The sequence below is a fragment of the Macaca nemestrina genome, chromosome 8, assembly GCF_043159975.1.
Source record: "Macaca nemestrina isolate mMacNem1 chromosome 8, mMacNem.hap1, whole genome shotgun sequence".
In the NCBI taxonomy this organism is placed as follows: Eukaryota; Metazoa; Chordata; class Mammalia; order Primates; family Cercopithecidae; genus Macaca; species Macaca nemestrina.
In genome coordinates, this window is record NC_092132.1 from 114,931,345 (window position 1) to 114,953,248 (window position 21,904).

General features: G+C 36.0%; 1 protein-coding gene across 2 annotated transcripts in view; it reads right to left on the reverse strand.

The window, feature by feature from the left end:
* LOC105476553 (disintegrin and metalloproteinase domain-containing protein 5) overlaps positions 1-21,904 on the reverse strand; it is a 135,287-nt gene that overhangs the window by 81,466 nt on the left and 31,917 nt on the right. For both annotated transcript variants that reach the window (XR_984127.2, XM_011732583.2), the window contains exons 8-12: positions 20,614-20,685; positions 20,273-20,439; positions 19,404-19,485; positions 13,791-13,927; positions 6,344-6,527 (exon numbers count right to left, since the gene is read on the reverse strand). Coding sequence is in view for 1 of the 2 variants with exons in the window: in XM_011732583.2 (XP_011730885.2) it covers positions 6,344-6,527; positions 13,791-13,927; positions 19,404-19,485; positions 20,273-20,439; positions 20,614-20,685 (642 nt within the window). In the remaining variant the exon portion in view is untranslated. The remainder of the gene's footprint in view (positions 1-6,343; positions 6,528-13,790; positions 13,928-19,403; positions 19,486-20,272; positions 20,440-20,613; positions 20,686-21,904) is intronic.

Here is a 21,904-nt window from a genome sequence, read left to right on the forward strand (position 1 = left end):
GAGAGATAACCTTAAACTCTGACTGCTGGTGAGCCGGGCAGAACAGAGCTATATTTCTCTTCTTTCAAAAGCAAATAGGCGAACTATCGCTGAATTCTTTTTCTCAGCAAGTAACATCCCTGAGAAAGAGAATGGCCCCTGAGGGTAGGCCTCTAAAATGGCCTCGTTAGGGGTAGCTGTCTTTTACAGTCAAAGCCAAAGGGATGAAATAAGTCCCAGTCTCCTGTAGCGCTCCCAGGCTTATTAGGACAGGAAATTTCTGCCTAATAAATTTTGGTCAAACTGGTTGTCGGCTCTCAAACCCTGTCTCCTGATAAGATGTTTCAATGACAATTTGTGCCCAAAACTTCGTTAGCAATTTTAATTTCATCCCGTCCTGTGGTCCTGTGATCTCGCCCTGCCTCTATTTGCTTTGTGATATTTTATTACCTTGTGAAGCATGTGATCTCTGTGACCCACACTCTATTCATACACTCCCTCCCCTATTGAAAATTGCTAATAAAAACTTGCTGGTTTTACGGCTCAGGGAGCATCACGGAACCTGCTGACATGTGATGTCTCCCCCGGACACCCAGCTTTAAAATGTTTCTCTTTTGTACTCTTTCCTTATTTATCAGACCAGCTGACACTTAGGGAAATAGAAAAGACCCACAAGAATATCGGGGGTGGGGGTTTCACCCAATAGACTTTCATATATTAACCTTGTATCCTACAACCTTGCTATAACCACTTATTTGTTTCACACAGTTTTTGTTGTTGCTGATTTTTTCAGATTTTTTACATAGATTATCATGCCATTTGGAAACAATGACACTTTAATTTACTTCCTCCTAATGTGTATCAATCTTATTTACATGTATCATTTATTGCATTACCTAGGGCTTCCAGTGTGATAATGAAAAGTAGTGGCGAAGGGGGACATCCTTCACTTGTTCCTGATTTAGTGAAAAATCTTCCAATTCCTCATGGGTAAGTTCTTTGTTGATACTTTTTAATTGAGTTGAGGAAGGTTTCCTTATTCTTAATTTACTCAGAGTTTTTATCATTAATGATTGTTAGCTTCTATAAAATACTTTTAATGCATCTATTAATATGATCACATAATTTTTCCGCCTTTACTTTGTTGATGTGATGGATTACATTAGCTGATTTTCAAATGTTGCATTAGCCTTGCACATTTGGGATAAATCCTACCTGATTGTATTGTACAATTATTTTTATACATTGTTGGAATTTATTTGCTAGTATTTTGTTGGGTATTTTTGTCTCTATGCTTTTGAGTGATATTGTTTTGTAGTTTTCTTTCTTTGTAAGGCCTTCATTTTGGTTTTCAGTATTTGAGTATGCTGACTTCACAGAATAAGTTAAAGAGTATTTCCTTTGCTTTTATCTTCTAAAACAGACTATAGAGAATTGGTATATGTTTTGTCTTTACATGATTAGTAGAATTATTTGTAGATTTGTCTGGGCCTGATGCTTTCTCTTCTGGAAGGTTATTAATTATTTATTCAATTTCTTAAATAGATATAGGCCTATTAATATTGTCTGTTTTTGTTTAAATTTGGCAGATTATATTTCAAGGATTTAGTCAATTTATCTAAGTTATAAAATTTGTGGGCATAGCGTTGTTCACAGTTTCTTTTAATACCCCATCTGTAATGATGTGCTCTATTTTATTTCTGATGTTAGTAATATGTGTCATTTCTCTTTTTTCTTAGTCTGGTAAGAGGCATATTACTTTTATTGATCTTTCCAAAAAAACCATCTTTTAATCTTATTCATTGTACCTATTAATTTATTGTTTTCAGTTTCATTGATTTCTGCTCTAATTTTTATTATTTTTTCCTTATGCTTACCTTAAATTTAGTTTGTTCTTTTACTGGTTTATTAAGGTGGAAGCTTAGCCTGTTGATTTTAGATCTCTTTCCTTTTCTAATACATGTAACCAATGTTATAAATTTTACTCTGAGCACTGTTTTGCTGAATACCATGGCTTTTGATAATTATGTGTTTATTCTTATTCAGTTCAAACTATTTTTAAACTTCTCCTGATATTTCTTACATAATCCATGTGCTATTTAGAAGTGTGATTTTTAATCTCCAAGTATTAGGGACTTTCCAGCAATCTCTCTGTTACAAATTTCTAGTTCATTTTCATTGTGGTCTGAGGTCAGACATTTTATGGTATCTATTCCTTGAAGTTTGTTCAGTGGTGATTTGTGGCTCAGAACATGGTCTGTCTTGCGGAATGTTCAATATGACTTTGAGAAAAATGTGTATTCTTTTGTTGTTGGATGAAGTCATCTATAGATGTCCATTATATCTAGTTGGTTAAAGTTATTGTTGAATTCCACTATGTCTTTACTGATTTTTTGTCTGCTGGATCTCTCTTTTTCTGATAAAGGAGTGTTGAAGTCTCCAACTATAATAATAGATTAATCTATTTCTCCTTATAGTTCTATAAATTTTTGCCTCATATATTTTGACACTCAGTTGTTAGTCACATACACATTGAAAATTTTTATGTCTTATTACAGAATTGACCCCTTTGTCATTATAATTGTCCCCCTTTGTCCAGGAAAACTTTCCTCATTCTGCATACTGCTTGTCTGAAATTAATAATAGCTACTCCTGGATTTTTTAATTACTGTTAGCATAGCATATTTTTCTCCATTCTTTAATTTTTTTTTTTTTTTTTTTTTTTTTTTTTTGAGACGGAGTCCCGCTCTGTCGCCCAGACTGGAGTGCAGTGGCCAGATCTCAGCTCACTGCAAGCTCCGCCTCCCGGGTTCATGCCCGTTCTCCTGCCTCAGCCTCCCGAGTAGCTGGGACTACAGGCGCCCGCCACCTCGCCCGGCTAGTTTTTTGTATTTTTTTAGTAGAGACGGGGTTTCACCGTGTTAGCCAGGATGGTCTCGATCTCCTGACCTCGTGATCCGCCCGTCTCGGCCTCCCAAAGTGCTGGGATTACAGGCTTGAGCCACCGCGCCCGGCCTCATTCTTTAATTTTTATACACATGTATGTTTATACTTAATGAGGGCTCCTTGTAGACAACTGTATTTGTCAGGGTTCTCTAGAGGGACAGAACTAATAGGATAGATGTATATATGAAGGGGAGTTTATTAAAGAGTATTGACTCACATGATCAGAAGGTGAGGTCCCACAACAGGCCATCTGCACACTGAGGAGCAAGGAAGCCAGTCTCAGTCCCAAAACCTCAAAAGTAAGGAATCCGATAGTGCAGACTTCAGTCTGTGGTCAAAGTTCCAAGAGTCCCAAAGCTGAAGAACTTGGAGTTCAATGTTCAAGGGCAGGAAGCATTCAGCATGGGAGAAAGATGGAGGCCAGAAGACTCAACCAGTCTAGTCTTTCCACGTTCTTCTGCCTGCTTTTATTCTAACTGTGCTGGCAGCTGATTAGATGGTGCCTATGCAGATTGAGGGTGGGTCTCCCTCTCCCAGTCCACCAACTCAAATGTTAATCTCTTTTGGCATCACCCTCACAGACACACTCAGGAACAATACTTTGCATTCTTCATTCCAGTCAATCTGACACTCAGTATTACCCACCACAACAGAGAGCTAGATCTTGGTTTTTGATCCATTCTGACAATCTCTTTTATTTTTTAAATTGGTGCACTTAAATCACTGAAAGCAAAGTGATAATGAATACAGTTGAATTAATAAGTACTATACTTATTGCTGTTTTCTATTTGTGTGACTTTGGTTGTTCTTGTTTTTGTCTTTTTATTTTTTCTTTCCTTTTTTATTTCTTTTTAGAAAAATGATCTTACCATGTTGCTCAGGCTGATTTGAACTTCTAGGTTCAAGGAATCCTTTCACCTCATCCTCTCAAGTAGCTGAAACTACAGCTGCACGTCATGATGCTCAGCCTGCCTTTTGTGTTTAACTAAGCATTTTATAATGTTATTTTCTATCTTTTCATAGTGTATCAGTTATACTTTTTTAAAACATTTTTTTTGTGGTGGCCCTAGAGATGAAAATATACATTTACAACTAATCCAAGTCCACTTTCAAATAACAGTATACCACTTCAGGGATAGTACAATTCATAAAAACATAATAATCCTAATTTCTCCCTTCCATTTCTTTTTGGTAAGAACTGAACACTCTGGCTGATTTCAAAATGGTTCCTTTTCTCCTCTTTCTTCTGGAAGCACAAGGGAATTTTTCTCTGATATTCACTGTGAGAACAAGATTAAACTTCTAGAGGTGAAGCTCATAAAAGTATGAGAACATCCTCAATAACTGGGTCCTCCTGGAGTTTTTAACACTCACAGTTATATACACTGAGTCTCTGGCAATTTGTCAGTTTTCGTTTAGGCTTTTCGACTCCAGTGCTGTCTGTGTGAAAGTTTAGCTCACATGCTTCTGTTCTAGCAAGTTGTGATTCTCTGTATGCACTTGTTGATATATTGAATTTGGGGGCAGTGCTTCATCCTGTGATCTCACTTCTCCAACAGACCTAGAAAGAGTTGCTGCTTATTCAGTCTGTTCACCTTTTTACTTGTTGACAGATTGGAGTGGCAACTTCCAAGTGTCTTAGATACCTGATCAGAAACTAAGTCTTGTCTTTTCACATATTTGAATAAAAGCCACCTGTCAATATACAAATTGTACATATTTTCTCACATTCTGGAGCTTGTCGTTTTATTTTTATCAGAGTCTAAGTGAAAAGGGTTCTAAATTTGAGAAAACACTACTTATCATTTTTCTCTTTAAACTTCCTTCTTTTTGCCATAATCTAAAAAATTTTGCCTACCACCAGCCACAAAGATTGTCTCCTACGTTTTATCCCAAAAGATTTTTAGCTTTAACTCTAATTTTTAAGTCTTTAATTTATTTCAAGTTAATTATTTGTGTATGGTGAGATGTGAAGTTTTATTTTATTTACACATATGTTTAGTTTATACAATTTTGTTGGAAAGATTTTCTTCACCCATTGAATAGCCCTTTGTCTTATCATATAAAGTGGCCATATAAAATCATTTTATAGCTGGATTCTCTGTTCTACTTTATTAATTGTATATATTTATCCTTTGGTCAATACTACCTTGTCTTCATTATTATAACTTCATAGAAAACATTGAAATGTATAGAAAATTAGTATATGTGTTCCAATTTCTTGTTTTTCTTTTCATGGCTTGGTTTATTCTAGGTCATTTCCATTTCCACATCAATTGTAGAATCAGCTTATCAATTTCTACAAAAAGATAAGTGGATTTTGGCTGGGACTGTGTTAAATGTATGGATCCATTTGTGTAGAGCTGAAATCTCAATATTATGTCTCCCAATCCATGAAAATGGGATATGTCTCCATTCATTTCAATGTTTTTTGCTTTTCCTGAGTAATGTTAATTTTTATTGTGCACAATTGCACATATTTTGTTATATCTATACATATCATGTTTTGGGAAACATATGTAGAATTGTCCATTTGATTTCATTTTCTATTTGCTGTTTCTACACAGAAATCCAACTCATTGTTATATATTGACTTTTGTATTCAATGATTTGCAAGATTCATTAGTTTTATTATTTTGAAGATTGCCAGTAATCTATATTTCTAGGCCAGATTGAGTTTTACTTCTTGTTATTTATCATTACATGTTTATCTTGCCACAACCATAGTGTTTCCTTCTTCTCTCTAGGCAGCCATTCTGAGTTTCTGTGCACCACTAGGTTTTTGCCATTCCTCTCCTGTACTCTAGCACTCTATGTAAGTCACTCTGGTCAAATGTAGTTGTTTATCCATTGTTTTGGTCCTTTCTTATGGTGGGAGACCAGCATTAGGCACTTCTAGTGCTGTCTAATGGGCCATCTTGCTGATGTCCCTTTATCATATTTTATAATTATTTTTGTTTGATCTTAGTTGTATATGTTTATATTTTTTATAATTATGATAGATTTAATTTCAAAATATTTTAATTAGAATCACCTTTCCACAGAAAATGTTTTTACCTATATTAACAAACCATGCATTTTGCTACCCTGTTGGTTATAATCTACTGTTTTTAGATGTTGTTGTCTGTTTTTATTTCTGCTTGTTGTTGAGGGTATATTCTTTCAATCCCTTCGACACTCTTAATGGCATTTAAATTTACATTTGGAACTAATACGTACACTAAATAATGTCAGAAGACCATAACCAAAGACAAAAATTATCTAAGGACCATGCTTCCAAAAATAATAGTATTAGAAAACAAAGGCTTCCATCTTTTCCAAATAATATATTTTTCAAATATATTTTACTAATAGATAAGGCATTTATCTTCTTTACTACTAGAACATTTTTAAAATTTTAGAAAAAAATTCTACTAACGTCTTTATTGCCACAATCACATTCTTCACCTCCTTCCAACAATCCATTGCCACATATTCTCCTTTGCGTGTAGGTTGGCATTTCAAGAGGGTTTGTCTGAAGACATGTAAGGCCATTATGAGAAGAAATATATTTAAAGTCATCCAAGCTACAGATGCTAAAATCCTTTACACCACCAGAGTACCTAAAATATAAAAATATGGTTATGACACAAATTAATGTTGTATATTTTTATATATCCCATAATATGGTACTTTAAAGAGAGATTTAAAAAGCATTATTCTTCATAGAAAACAATTAGCAAATTTAGGCCGGGTGCGGTGGCTCAAGCCTGTAATCCCAGCACTTTGGGAGGCCGAGACAGGCAGATCACGAGGTCAGGAGATCAAGACCATCCTGGCTAACACAGTGAAATCCCATCTCTACTAAAAAATACAAAAAAACTAGCCGGGCGAGGTGGTGGTTGCCTGTAGTCCCAGCTACTCAGGAGGCTGAGGCAGGAGAATGGCATAAACCTGGGAGGCGGAGCTTACAGTGAGCTGAGATCCGGCCACTGCACTCCAGCCTGGGCGACAGAGCGAGACTCCATCTCAAAAAAAAAAAAAAAAAAAAAAAAAGAATAGTGGGTTTGTCATAAAAGTGAGTTTGAGCCCCTCTCTGGTACGTGTGTATGCTTTCTTGTCCTTATACCTTTTGTTATGGGATAACACAGCAAGGAACTCTCATAAGATGTGGGCCCCTCAACCTTGAACTTATCAGGATCCAGAACCATAAGGCAAATAAACGTCTCTTTGTAATTAGCCAGTCATCAGCATTCTGTTTTAACAGTACAAATCAGAATAAGAAGAAAAATGGTACTAGTAGTGGAGCTATTGCTATAACAAATTTCTAAAAATGTAAAGGCAGCTTTGGAACTGAATAATGGGTAGGGGCTACAAGAGTTTGGAGAAGCAGAAAAGTCCCAGATTGTCATAAATAGAGCATTAAGGGAGATTGTGGTGAGGGCTCAAAAGAAGAGAAGAAGTGTAGAAAAAGTCTGGAACGTCTTAAATATTACTTAAGTGGTTGTGATCATAAAACCAATAAAATTATGGACTTAAATTTCATTCTGATGAGGCCTCAGGTGGAAATGAGAAACAAGGTACTGGAAACAAAGTAAAGGCCATCCTTGCTACACATTTGCAAATAATTTAGTGGAATTGTTTTGGCGTCCGAGGACCAGGTAGAAGACAAGCTGTGCTCCACAGGTTCACTGCCCAGGGCTGCCCTGGGACTCTGCATTCTGGCACAGTGCTTCTCAGCTTCCCCATCCATGACTCAATTTAAGAGTAATGAACTAGGATATCTGGCAGAAGAAATATCTAAGTGGCAAAGTGTTCAAGGTGCTGCCTGGCTTCTTTTGGCTGCTTATAGTAAAATGAGAATGGAAATGATTTAAATATGGAATTTATCATTAGAAGAAGCAGAACAGACAGATTTGACAAACTTTCAGGATGGCTATGTAAAAAAATAAAAAAGCATGTTTAAAAAGGCAACTTTGACCAGGCACGGTGGCTCACACCTGTAATTCCAGCACTTTAGGGGGCCGAGGAGGGAGGATTACTTGAGGTCAGGAGTTCTAGACCACCATGGCCAACATGGTGAAACCCCTTCTGTACTAAAAATACAAAATTAGCCAGTCATGGTAGCATGAGCCTATAATTCCAGCTACTCTGGAGGCTGAGGCAGGAGAATTTCTTGAACCCAGGAGGTAGAGGGTGCAGTGAGCTGAGCTTGCACTACTGCACTCCAGCCTCGGTGACAGAGTGAGACTCCATCTCAAAACAAAAAAAAAGCAACTGTTTGCTAAACAGATTAATATGGATAGAATAAAGCCAGGTTCTATCCAGCTTAACCAGGAAGACAACAAGAGAATGACCCTGAAGGCATTTCTGAGATCCTTGAGTATGCCTCTCCCCTCATCCCATCATAGGCTCAGAGCTCTAGAAGGGCTGAATGGTTTCAGAGAACAGGCCTCAGGTGTGATCCACAGGTTCACTGCCCAGGACTACCCTGGGACTCTGCTTTCTGACACAGTGCTTCTCAGCTTCCCCATCCATTACTCAAGTGGGCCCAGGTGTGGCTCAACCACCTCTCCAGAGGGCACAAGTGGTAAGCCTTGACAATGTCCACACAATGCTAACTCTGCAAACCTGCAGAACACAAGAGATGCCAGACCATGGTGACCTCCACCTAGATTTTTTTCAAATAATGTCATCAACAGCCTGGGAGCTCAAGCAGAGACTTGTCACAGGGATAGAGCCACTGCAGAGAGCTCCCACTAGAGCAAAACCCATCAAGGCCGTAAGAGTGAGACTATACAGAGCGTTCCCTCTAGGGAAATGCCTAGTGAAGCCATGGGAGTGGGGCAGCCCCTGAGGCCCCAGAACTTTAAAGCCACCAGTTTGCAACCTCAGTCTGGGAGAGATGCAGGCATGATACTCCAACCTGTGAAAGCTGCTGGGTGGACTAAGACCAGAAAGAAGCAAGAATCCTGATGTTTTGCAGAACTCAACCTACACCCAAGTATGCCCACGATGTAGGACATGGAGTCAAAGGAGGTTATTCTGCAGGTTTAAGCCAGTATTGTTTTTCCCTGTTGGGTTTTGGAGTCATGTGAGACCAGTTACCCCTTCCTTCTTGCCTATTTCTCTCTTTTGGAATGGGAATATCTATCCTGTGCCTGTTCCTCCATTGTATCTTGGAAGCACCAAAAAACAATGCAACTTGTTAATTGCACAGGCTCACAGCTGGAGAGGAATATGCCTCAGGATAAACCACGCCTAGAGTCTTACCCTCATCTGACTCAGATTAGAATTTGAACTTCAGATTTTTGAGTTGATGCTAGAAGTTAAGACTTTGGGGGTATTGGGGTGAAATGAATGTATTTTGAATTATGAGAAGGATGTGAATTTCGGGGGCAGGGTGAATCGCTATAGTTTGAGTGTGTCCCCCAACATTCACGTGTCAATTTTAATACCCAATAAATGCAACAGTGTTGGGAAGTGAGACCTTCAAGAGTTGATTAGACCACGAGAACTAATCCTTGAGGATGCTTCCATCATGCATGTCCTGAATGGACTGTCACAGTTATCATGAAAAGTGGTTTAGCTATAAAACCAAGTTCAGCTCCTCTCATATATGCACCTGTGCGCCCTTGCCCTTCCTCCTGCATAGCATCGTAGAGAAAGAGGGTTCTCACCAGATGCAGGCCTCTCCACCTTGGGTTTCTCAAACTCCAGAATGGTGAGGCAAATAAATCTCTGTTCTTTATAAATTAACAGTCTTGGGTATTCTGATATAGGAGCACAAAATGAACTAGGACAACCACATGTTTTTATCTATTCATCCACTGATGGACACCTAGTTTGCTGCCATATTTTGGCTATTGTCAATAACTGCAATGAACATGGGTACAGATATTTCTTCAACATATTGATTTTAATTATTATTAATATATACCCAGATGTGGGGTTGCTGAATCATATGGTATTCTACTTCTAGTATTTTTGAGGGATATCCATATTGTTTTCCTTAATGGCTGTATTATTTATATCCCCACCAACAGAGTACAAGCGTTTCCTTTTCTCCTCATCCTGGTCAACACATGTATTTTTTCTTTTTGATAACTGCAATTCTAACTGGCATGAGGTGCTATCTTAATTGGTATTTCTCTAATTATTACTGATGTTGACTATTTCTTTATAAATCTATTGATCATTTGTATGTCTTCTTTGGAGAAACGTCTATTCAGGTCCTTTGCCCATTTTTAAATTGACTTGTATATGTTCTCCCTATTGAGATGTTTGTGTTCTTTATATATTTTAGGATATTATTCTTTTATCATGTGTATGCTTTGCAAATATTTTCTACAAGTCTGTGGGTTGTCCGTCCACTCTGTTAGCTGTTTCCTTTAGTGTGATGTAACCCTATTTGTCTATCTTTGCTCTTGTTTCTTGTGCTTTAGGAGTCATATCTAAAAAATCATTGCCCAGACTAATGTCAAAAAGATTTCCCCTTTGTTTTCTTCTGGTAGTTTAGAGTTTCAGGTCCTATGCTTTTGTATTTAATCCATGTTGAATTGATTTTCATATGGTATGAGATAAGGGTCCAATTTCATTCTTCTGAATGTTAACATAGCACCACATATCAGTTTTCTCAGCATCTTTCATTGAGGCGACTGTCCTTTCCCCATTGTGTACCATTGGCATCTTTGTCAAAAATAAATTGACTTTAGGTGTGGATTTATTTCTGGGTTCTCTATGCTGTTCCCTTGGTCAATCTGTCTGTTTTTATGGCAGTACCATGCTGTTGTGATTACTATATGTTTGTAATATATTTTGAAACCAGGTATTGTGATACCTCTAGCTTTGTTCTTTCTGCTCAAGATTGCTTTGGCTATTCAGTGTCTTTTGTGGTTCCAAACAAATTTTATAATTTGTATTTTATTTCTGTGAAAAATGACAATAAAACTTTAATAGAACAAAAAAAAAAAAAAAAAAAAAGAAATTACACCAAACCTGTAGATCATTTTAAATACTATGAACATTTTAATAAGAATAATTCTTCCAATCCATAAACAAGTGCTCTCTATTTGTGCCTTCTTCAATTTCTTTTATCAATGTTTAACATCTGTCAGTATTTAGATCTTTCAGAATCACTAAAAATAGACAATTCATATGGCCTGTCCATAGAAAGTGCCCTTGAGCTGGCCAAAAGAAAAAAACTATAATCCATATTCTGAAAATAGTAAAGAGAAAGGGTTTCCCCAGGCATGGAGAGGCCTGGGAGAGTGCTAGGCCTATTTGCACTTGCAAAGAAGCTGTATTCTGCAGCTGTTTGGTGTAGTGTTGTATAATTGCCAAAAATTTTAGTTTGATTAACAGAAATACAAGTGTTCCTTAGAATAAGTGAAAAATTCATACAATGAAAACTATAAAATATTGATGCAAGGAATTGAAGAGGACACACAGACACAAAATGGAAAGACATGCCATGTTCATGAATTGGAAGAATCAATATTGTTAAAATGTACATATTACCCAAAGTAACCTACAGATAGATTCAAGGCAATCCCTATCAAAATAGAAATGACAATCTTCTTAGAAATGGAAAAAATAAATGCAAAATTTATATGGAACTACAAAAGATCCAGACGAGCCAAAGCCATCTTGAGCAAAAAGAACAAAACTAGAGGAATCACATCCCTGACTTCAAATTATACTACAAAGCTACAGTAGCCAAAACAACACAGTACTGTCATAAACCAGATATGTACGCCACTGGAAAGAATAGGGAATACAGAGATAAATCCACACATTTATAGTCAATTCACTTTTGACAAAGCCTCCAAGAACATACATTGGGGAAAGAGCAGTGTCTCTAACTAAAGATACTGAGAATACTGGACATCCACATGCCAAAGAAAAAAACTAGACCCTTATCTCTTGCCATATATAAAAATCAAATCAAAATCAATTAAATCTAAGACCTGACGCTATAAAATTACTGGAAGAAACACTGGGGAAATACACCAGGACATTTGCCTGAGAAAAGATTTCCCGAGTAAGACTTCAAAAGCACAGGCACCCACAGCAAAAACAGGCAAATAGGATTACATCAAACTAAAATGCTTCTGCACAGCAAAAGAAACAATCAACACAGTGACTGTTGATTGTGAACAGACTAAAGAATGGGAGGAAATATTTGCAAACTACTCATCTAACAAGGATTTAATAAGCAATGTATAGTGAACAGGCTACAGAATGGGAGAAAATATTTGCAAACTGCCCATCTAACAAGGGCTTAATAACTAGAATATATAAGGAAGTCAAACAACTCAATAGCAGAGAAACAAATAATCTGATTTTAAAATGGGCAAAAGATCTGAACAAACATTTTTTAAAGACACATAAATGGCCAACAAACAGCTATAGGAAAAAAAATGCTGCACATCACCAATCACCAGATAAATGCAAATCAAAACTACAATGAGATATCATCTCACGCCAGTTAAAATGACTTTTAGCAAAAAGACAGACAAGAATGATGCTGGTGAGGATGCAGATAAAAGAAACCTTCATACATTCTTGGTGGGAATGTAAATTAGTGCAGCCACTATGAAGAACAGTATAAATGTTTCTGAAAAAACTAAAAATAGAACTACCATATGAACCAGCAATTTCACTGCTAGAAGTATATTCAAAAGAAAAAAATTCATGTATTGAAGAGGTATGTGTACTCCCATGTTTACTGCAGCACTATTCACAATAATTAAGATATAAAATCAACCTAAGTGTCCATCAGTGGATGAATCTGGAAAGAAAATATTGTACATATACACTGTAGGATTTTATTCAGCCACAAAAAAGAATGAAATCTTCTCATTTTCAACAATGTGGATGAAACTGGGACATAATGTTAAGTGAAATGAGCTAGGCACAAAAAGACAACATTGCATGTTCTAACTCAGATATGGGAACTAAAAAAAGTTTAATGCATGGAGATAGAGAATAGAATGGTGGTTACCTGAGGCTGGGAAGGTTGGAGGGGGAGGTAGAAAGAGGATAGTTGATGAGTAGAAAAGTACAGTTACATAGAGAGAGTAAGATCTAGTGTTCGGTAGCAGAATAAGGTGACTACAGTTAACAATAATTTATTGCATATTTCAAAATAACTAAAAGAGTGGAATTGGAGCATCCCTAATGCAAAGAATTGATAAATGCTTGTAGTAATGGAAATCCTAATCACCCTGATTTGATCATTACACATTGTATGCTTGGATTAAAATATCACACCTATATAATAAATATGCATGCTGTATGTATTTATGATGTGCAGCTATTATGTATCCACAATTAAAAATAAAACATGGATGGAACTGGATATCATTACATTAAGTGAAATAAGCCAGGCACTGAAAGACAAACATCAAATGTTCTCACTTATTTGTGGGATCTACAAATCAAAACAATTGAATTCATAGAAATAGAGAGTAGAAGGATGGTTACCAGAGGCTGGGAAGGGTAGTAGGGGGCTATAGAGAGGTGGGGATGGTTAATGGGTACAAAAAAAAAAAAAAAACAGAATTAATAAAACCTACTATTTGATAGCACAACAGGGTGACTACAATGAATAATAACTTATTTATACATTTTAAAATAACTTAAAAAGTGTAACTGGAGTGTTTGTAACTCAAGGGATATAAATGCTTCAGGAAATGGATACCCCATTCCCCATGACTTGTTTATTTCACATTACATGCCTCTATCAAAACATCTCATGCACCCCAAAAATGTACACCTACAATGTACCCACAAAAATTAAAAAGAAAAAAGTTTGAAAGAAAACAAGGGAAAAGAAATTAATTAAAGAAAGAACAAGTCTATTTAATAAAGAAAATCCTTACACTGCTTTTGGTGTCATTGTGCAAACATCTCCTGAACAATGGCAGGTGTCAGTTTTGTCATAAGTTAATCCCAGATTAAGGCCAAGCAATTGAACAATAATGACAGTATATGACTCCAAGGATAAACCCTCTGGGTACTAAATATAAGAAAAAGAAAAAGTTAACTAATAATTATAATCAGTTCTAAAATACAACAATATTTACCGAATCAAAAGTTAGTATATGAAAGTAATTCTTAAAATGCACTCAAGATACCTAGGTGGATGCAATTATAGTAATTATATAAATTTTTTGATTATAGATTTATTAAACATGAATGAGTCCACATAATAGTTATATTAAGTTTCAAAACACTATTACTTAATGACATTATCAGCTATCTTAGCAAACAGAACAGTCAAAAACCCTAGTTTATGGCTTCTTTGAATTATTTTAAACAAAATGCCTTTAATATTCTTCAACAGTCGATTCTACATTCCTTCTATAGTAGACATCCTCTGAAATGGGTCCCAATAATCCTTGTCTCCTGGTATTCACGTCCTTGTGGAATCCCACTTTATTGCATATAGGCTGGACTTACTGACTTGCTTTTAATTAACTGAGTATAGCAGAAGTGATGGGTCATCATGTCCAGGATATGTTATAAAAGGACTGGCTTCTTAAATTCTCTATCTTGCTCTTTCTTGCCCACTCTAGGGGAATCCAGCTGCAATGCCGTGAGGTGAACTAGTAGAGAAGCCCACATGAGTGATCTTGGAAATGACTTTCTGAGGTCTGCCAACAGCCACATGACTGAGCTTGAAAGCATATCCTCCATTAGTCAAACCTTGAGATAACTCCAGCCCTTGCTGACACATTGATTTTGTCTCTGTTGGAAATCTAGAGTTTGAACTACCCACTGAATTCCTCCTAGATTCCTAACCTACAGAACTGCATTGTTTTTGTCTGCTAAGTTTTAGTGTGATCTGTTATGTCACAATAGATAAATAATACATCCTCATAGGTTTTATTGTTCTCCTGTACATAATTTCCAATGCTTATGTTTTCCTTTAAGAGTCCTGCTCAGATGACTATTCAGAACACAATTAAAGTGTTGTGATATAGGAGAAAGAACACAGCTATCATCTGTTTCTAAGTAATTTCAAATTATTTTGAAGTTGCAGGTAAAATTGAAAACATTCAGAATAACTCAGCTGTTACATGCCTTAATTACTCACATGACATTACTCTGTTTATTTAAGTACTTCCACCAAAATCAATTAATTCTTCCACCACATAGCAAAATAATACGGGCCACTGAACATCTCCAAAATACAAAAACAACAACATCATAGAAGAAAGTTAACTGATCTTCTAATGTAAAAAGGTAGTTGGTTTCTGATGGAACCTGAAGTAAATGATAGTGAGGGAGTGATAAGTAAAGAGTAGTTCAGAGAAGGCGGCCACAATCCATGGAGATGTTTCTGAATGTTTGGTTCTCCATACTGCCCTGGGTTGCTTATTGTTCACCTGCACCCACTAACAGGTAGAAAAACAGCACGGCCAACATAACAACAAACGAATGCATCGAACGTTTCAGTACACCTTCAAAAAAGAGCAATTTCACTTCCTGGCAGGCTGCTTGAACGCAAGCAATCTCTCCTTCCCCATCCCAGCTTTTGATCAAAAGAAATTATGAGGAAAGAAGCAAGGAATAAATGGTAGCAAAAGCCACATTTTTGCCTAACCTTGGTAGATCCCTATTCCCTCTACTATCCGTTAGACGAAAAAGTTAGACTCCTCTTTTTGTCCTCATATGTTAAGAAATCTCATAAGAAAAAATGATATAACAGATGAGTGCAAGCACCATAAAAAACAACAAAACGAATTTCAAATCTACCCTTCTATACTCTGCTATAAGATTGTGGGACTAAGATTCTGCAAACTACATTTCTCATATTTTTTTGTTACCAAATTATCTGCAGTTGGAAGAATGAAGTGGCTTTCTTTTCCCCGCGGACAGTTGTTTCATTCAACACCATGGCCCAGTCAGCACCATTTTGCTCCTAAAGTGGAAGTTTATTTCAGCATTTGTAGTTTACTCCAGGATCAATAGTTTCCTGACTCCAACTTCTTCCAGTACTATCAGAACCCATGTAATTATGCCCCTTCAATGTAGCAGCAGCTTGAGGCAGTACTCCTTCCTCCAGAGACCTAAATGCCAGTTGGAAGTTCCCTCTTCTGACCTCAATTTTGGGAACCCCAATTTTCCTTCGTTCTGGAGTGGTAACTATCATTTTATTATCTGTTAACTCATTATTCCCTTTTGACTTTTTTCAGATGTGAAATACCTGTATAACTAATTCTCTGTTCTAAATCCTTTTGAAATACCTAGTGTAGTACCTGTTTTCTTAATTTGCCCTGCCTTCTGTAGCATTTAATATGTGAAAGTCCTATGAGGAAAGTAAGCTGAAAAACATACAAACAGAAATCAAAATGGATGAACCAGAACAGTAAAGAAACACAAATTTAAACTAATCATAATGAAATTAAAAAGAAACTTTTTAAAAAAAGATATTGGGAGGGAAGTGACAGCAGCAAGATGGCCAACTGAAGCCCCTACCACTTGTCCCCGCTACAAAGACAGTCAAAACAATGAATAAGCAACTACGCTTTGGTGAAAATAGCTAAATAAGGGTGCCAAGTATATCAAAGGAGAGCAGAAGCCCTGTGTAGCACAAAAACTCAGGATGGGCTACACGTGGTGGCTCATGCCTGTAATCCCAGCACTTTGGAATGCCAAGATGGGTAAATCACCTGAGGTCAGGAGTTTGAAACCAGCCTGGCCAACATGGTGAAACCCTGTCCCTACTAAAAATACAAACATTAGCCAAGCGTGGTGGTGCATGGCTGTAATCCCAGATACTCAGGAGGCTGCTTGAACCTGGGAGGCAGAGATTGCAATGAGCTGAGATTGCACCACTGCACTCCAGCCTGGGTGACAGAGCAAGACTCCAACTCAAACAAACAAAAACACATAGAAACCCAGGACAGCCACACAGAGAACAGAAGAAAACACTTTGCCTCCACGACTGTGTCTCCCAGCTCAGATTAGTCTAGATACAGGAGGGACTTCTCCCTGAGGGAGAAGGTAAGCAAAAGGACCCCAGCAGCCCCCATCGCCATCTTGGATACCTAAACTCCTCACCACTGGAGATTCCTACAGTCCTCATAGGTGCTGAACCCACCCGAAGGAGCTATGCTTCCACATGAGAAGGATATGACACTGCCCTATCCCCATGGCCTGAGCAACTACTCCACTCTGCTTGCTTGGAACCAGAACCACTGCTGGAGTGTGTCCTGTTCTGGAGGTGTCCCATTCTATCCCTGATGCTTTGCCACTACTGAAACATCCCTGCCTGGTGGCCTGCCATCCCTGAGCCAAGCTGCTGCTATACCCTCCCCTGTGGGGCCAAGCTACTCCTGGCCCCACTGCCTGAGCTGAGGAGCCCAGTGCCAGCTGACACCACCACATCAACAAAGGAGGCCAGGCACTTTCATGTACCAACAGAATATATACTACTCTACTCCCAGAGGTCACTGACGAGCCCTTTTCACTTGTTGCCACTACTGCCTCCATTCCTGCTGCTCCAAGTCCAGGGAGAGAACACAGATCAAGCGCACAATCTGTGAGCATTATTCCAGGATGCAAGGATGGTTCAACATAAATCAGTAAACATGATTCAACATATAAACAGAACTAAAAACAAAAACCATATGATCATCTCAATAGATGCAGAACAGACATTTGACAAAATCCAACATCCCTTTATGATAAAATCCCCTCAACAAATGAGGCATAGATGGAATATACTTCTAAGTAATAAGAATTATATATATGACAAACCCACAGCCAACATCATATTGAATGGAGAAAACTTGAAAGCATTCCCCCTAAGAATGGAAAAAGGAAAGGATACCCACTCTCACTACTCCTATTTGACATAGTACTGGAAGTCCTAGCCAGAGCAATCAGGCAAGAGAAAGAAATAAATGGCATCCAAATTGAAAAAGAGGAAGTCAAATTATCTCTGTTCACTGATGACATGATCATGTACCTAGAAAACCCTAACAACTCCTCCAAAAGACTCCTAGACTTGATAAGCTATTTCAGTAATGTTTCAGGATACAAAATATATGAACAAAAATGAGTGGCATTTTTATATACCAATAATATTTATGCTGAGAGCCAAATCGAGAAAACAGTCTCATTTATAGTAGGCACACAAACACATACACATAAACACACACACACACACACACACACACACATACACAGAGAATACTTAGGAATACACCTAACCAAGGAGGTAAAAGATCTGTACAAGAACTCCAGACCACTAGGAAAAGAATTGTAGATGACACAAACAAATGGAAAAATATCCCATACTCATAGATTGGAAGAATCAATATTATTAAAATGACCACATTACCTAAAGCAATCACAGATTTGATGAAATCCCTATCAAATTATCAACATCAGTTTTTACAGAATTAGGAAAAAAAAAATCCTAAAATTCATATGGAAACAAAAAGAGCACAAATAGCCATAGCAATTCTAAGCAAAAAGAACAAATCTAGAGGCATCACATTGCCTGAATTCAAATTATACTATGAGGCTATAGTAACTAAAACAGCATGGTACTATTACAAAATTAGACACATAGATCAATGGAAGAGAATAGAGAACCCACTTGTACCTATTGGGTACAATGTTCACTATTTGGTAACAGGCACACTATAAGCCCAATCCCTACCAGTACATAATATACCTATGTAACAAACAGGCGCATGTATACCCTGAATCTAAAATAAAATATAAAATATTAATTTAAAAACATTTTCTAAGAGGATAGAACTTCCATTAAATGTTATTATGACAAAATACTACTAATAATAATAAGCATAGGGAGCAAAGTAGTCTTTTGGAGATGACAAATATGCTTATGGCATTTATTGTGGTGACAGTGTCACAAGTGTAATACTTATCTCCATGCTCAGCAAGTTGTGTACATTAAATAAGTATAGCTTTTGTATGTTGATTATACCTCAATTATGTGATTTTATGATTTAATTAATTAACAAAGTTTTTAAACAAATCATAAAGTAGATACTCTAGAATTTAAAAATTCAACCATCTGAATTGGTCGGCTTAATAGCAGATTTGAAACTGTTGTAGAATAGATAATTCTATTTAAAGTCAGATTAATAGAAATTATCTCAAGTGAAGCACAGAGAACAAAAATGGGGAAAAAATGAACACAGAGTGACCTGCAAGATGATAGCAAGTAATTTCACAAAAATATAATCACATCCCAGGAGAAAAGGGATTGGAGGATCTAACATTACTCCTTAACCAGGAGTAAATGTGCTTGATCTTTATGGAAATGCATCATGCTTCCACTGGCTTTATTCTAGCCTCGTTCCTGACATACCCCTTGATTATGCTCCAAATTAGTAATATAAAAGCTATAAAATTATGAGGAAACTAAGTAATATATTTATGCATGTTTTAAAATATTTAGGAAAATTTGAAACATGAAAGTATTGAGAGCAAACCAGATAATTACCTACCAGAGCAACTGCAGCAGCAAAATCCTTATTACATACTTGCCCAGGAAATGTGGCTCCTATTAAGGTGGGAAGTTTCCTGTAGCTGAAAAATAACTTTTGCCATAAGTGAATTTGAATGTGGTATTATTGGTGATAAGTTTCATAGCAGCAAACATTATCAAACAATTACTATCTCCCAAGCACCATACTACTTTGAATTATGCCATAAATACATTTCTCTCAAAGTTTCAATGTTAAGAATATTTCAATATACACTTTTCTCTTTTGAATTTGATAAATATCCAGAAATATAATTAGGATAAGGCCTAACAATTTATGGAAATACTATTGCACTAATGATTATAGTTTTTATTCTGGTTTCCTCTATATTTATAGCCCTGAAAATTCAAATTTCTATGACCTCCTTGTTCATTTATTACTTATTTTTGACCAGATTTTTCTGCACATTAAATTCTAGATAGTAGGAAAATTTAACCCTTCACTATATTAGAAAATAAAAACATAAGAATTACCTAGAAGTGAGCCAGGAATATAGAAATATGATAACCTAGGGTAAAGGTTCATAAACCAAAGGAAATCAAATAAATTGTAGCACTCACAATTAAACTTTTCGTTATTTCAATACCTTTTGTGGAATTTTAGTTTTATGAATAACTTTATGTTGTTTAATAAAACATTTTAAGTTTTGCCTCACATTAACTCCTTGAGGACAAGGACTCTTGCTTACATTTCTCACATTCCATAGTATCTATATTAAATGGGTAGAACACAAGATATCTATAAAATAAATGCTTATTTTTCATAATGAACATATTAAGTCATTTTGAGTTATTCCTTTAATGTTATAAAATGCAGAATACTACACTTACACAAATAAGTATGCAATTTGATGTGGTTTAAAGTTAAGATGGTCCTTTTTCCATTCAAAAAATTCTAACAATACATATTCAGCATGCCCTGTAGTAGAAATTTTGTTTTTATTTGACCAGATTTCAATGGAAGATATAATGACAGTCAGTTGTAACTGGGTAAGCATCTAAAAGAAGAATATAATTAAAAATCATAAATAAACTTGAACATTATATTACATTTTCTAAAAACACATTTGATACAGTACTTTGGTTATGGAAGCTCTTCAACAGCACAGAAAATTATTATACACATCATTTTTATAAAATATATTTTAAAATAATAGCTTTTAAAAACTTACAGTGTTAACAAGGCCAATTATCTGAATAACCTTCTGCGTTACAGCGTTTATATCAGAGCCCATGTAATCAAACTGAAAAAGATAAATGATTTGTAAAAACTAGTGGACATAATTAATATATCACATCTCTTTTATTTTACAATATGCTGTATTCTAAAGTAGCCATAGGAATCCACTCCAATTGAAATCCAGGAAATCAGTAATAATATGCAAATAATGATTTAATAAAAATATATAAAACATGATTTTAAGCAATGTTTAGTACATTCAATTTTCATATTATTTCTTTTTAATGAAAATTGAATACTGAATTTCTAAAATGTGATATTTCAAGCAGTTCTCATTTCTATTATAAATATAATCCTAGACTGAAAAACAATATGTGGAGAAAGTGGGAAAATCCTCAATGACAGGATCACCATTAAAATGATGCTGTATACTGTGTTAGAAACATCCTTTTTCACAACATATTATAACACATGTTCTAATTTCTTCTTTTTCCAGTAAGCTCTTCCTATGTCTAATTGCTTAAAAATGCCAAGACAGTATTAAATAGCAAAGATTATATTAAGTATATGACATACTCAGTACAATAAGATATAAATGGAAACAACAAAAGGTTAAAAAGTGGGAGGATGAAATTAAGGTATAGAGTTTGTACTAGTTTTCTTTTTGCTTCTTTGTTTGTTTATGCAAAATAGTGTTATTATCAGGTTAATATAATATGGTATAAGACAGTATTTGCAAGCCTCGTGGTAACCTCAAATCAAAAAACATACAATGCATACACAAAAAATAAAAAATGAGAAACTAAATAATCACCAAAGGAAAAACTCAACTTCACTAGAGAAAGACAGGAATGAAAGAAAGAAGAAAAGACCACAAAACAACCAGAAAACAAATATTAAAATGTCAACAGTAAGTCCTCCTTACTTATCAGTAATAACATTGAATGCAAATAGATTAAACTCTCTAATCAAAAGATACAGACTGGCTGAATAGATGAAAAATACTAGATCCATTGATCCATTGTTTACAAGAAACACACTTCAACTATAAAGACACACATAGAATGAAAATAAAAAGACAGGAAAAGATATTCATGCCAATGGAAACCAAAAAAGAGCTTGAGTTGCTACACTTACATCAGACAAAATAGGTTTCAACACAGAAACTATAAGAAGAGACAAACAAGGTCAGCACATAATAAATAAGGGGTCAATTCAGCAAGAGGATATAACAATTTTAAACATATATGCACCCAGCACTGGAGCACCCAGGTATACAAAGC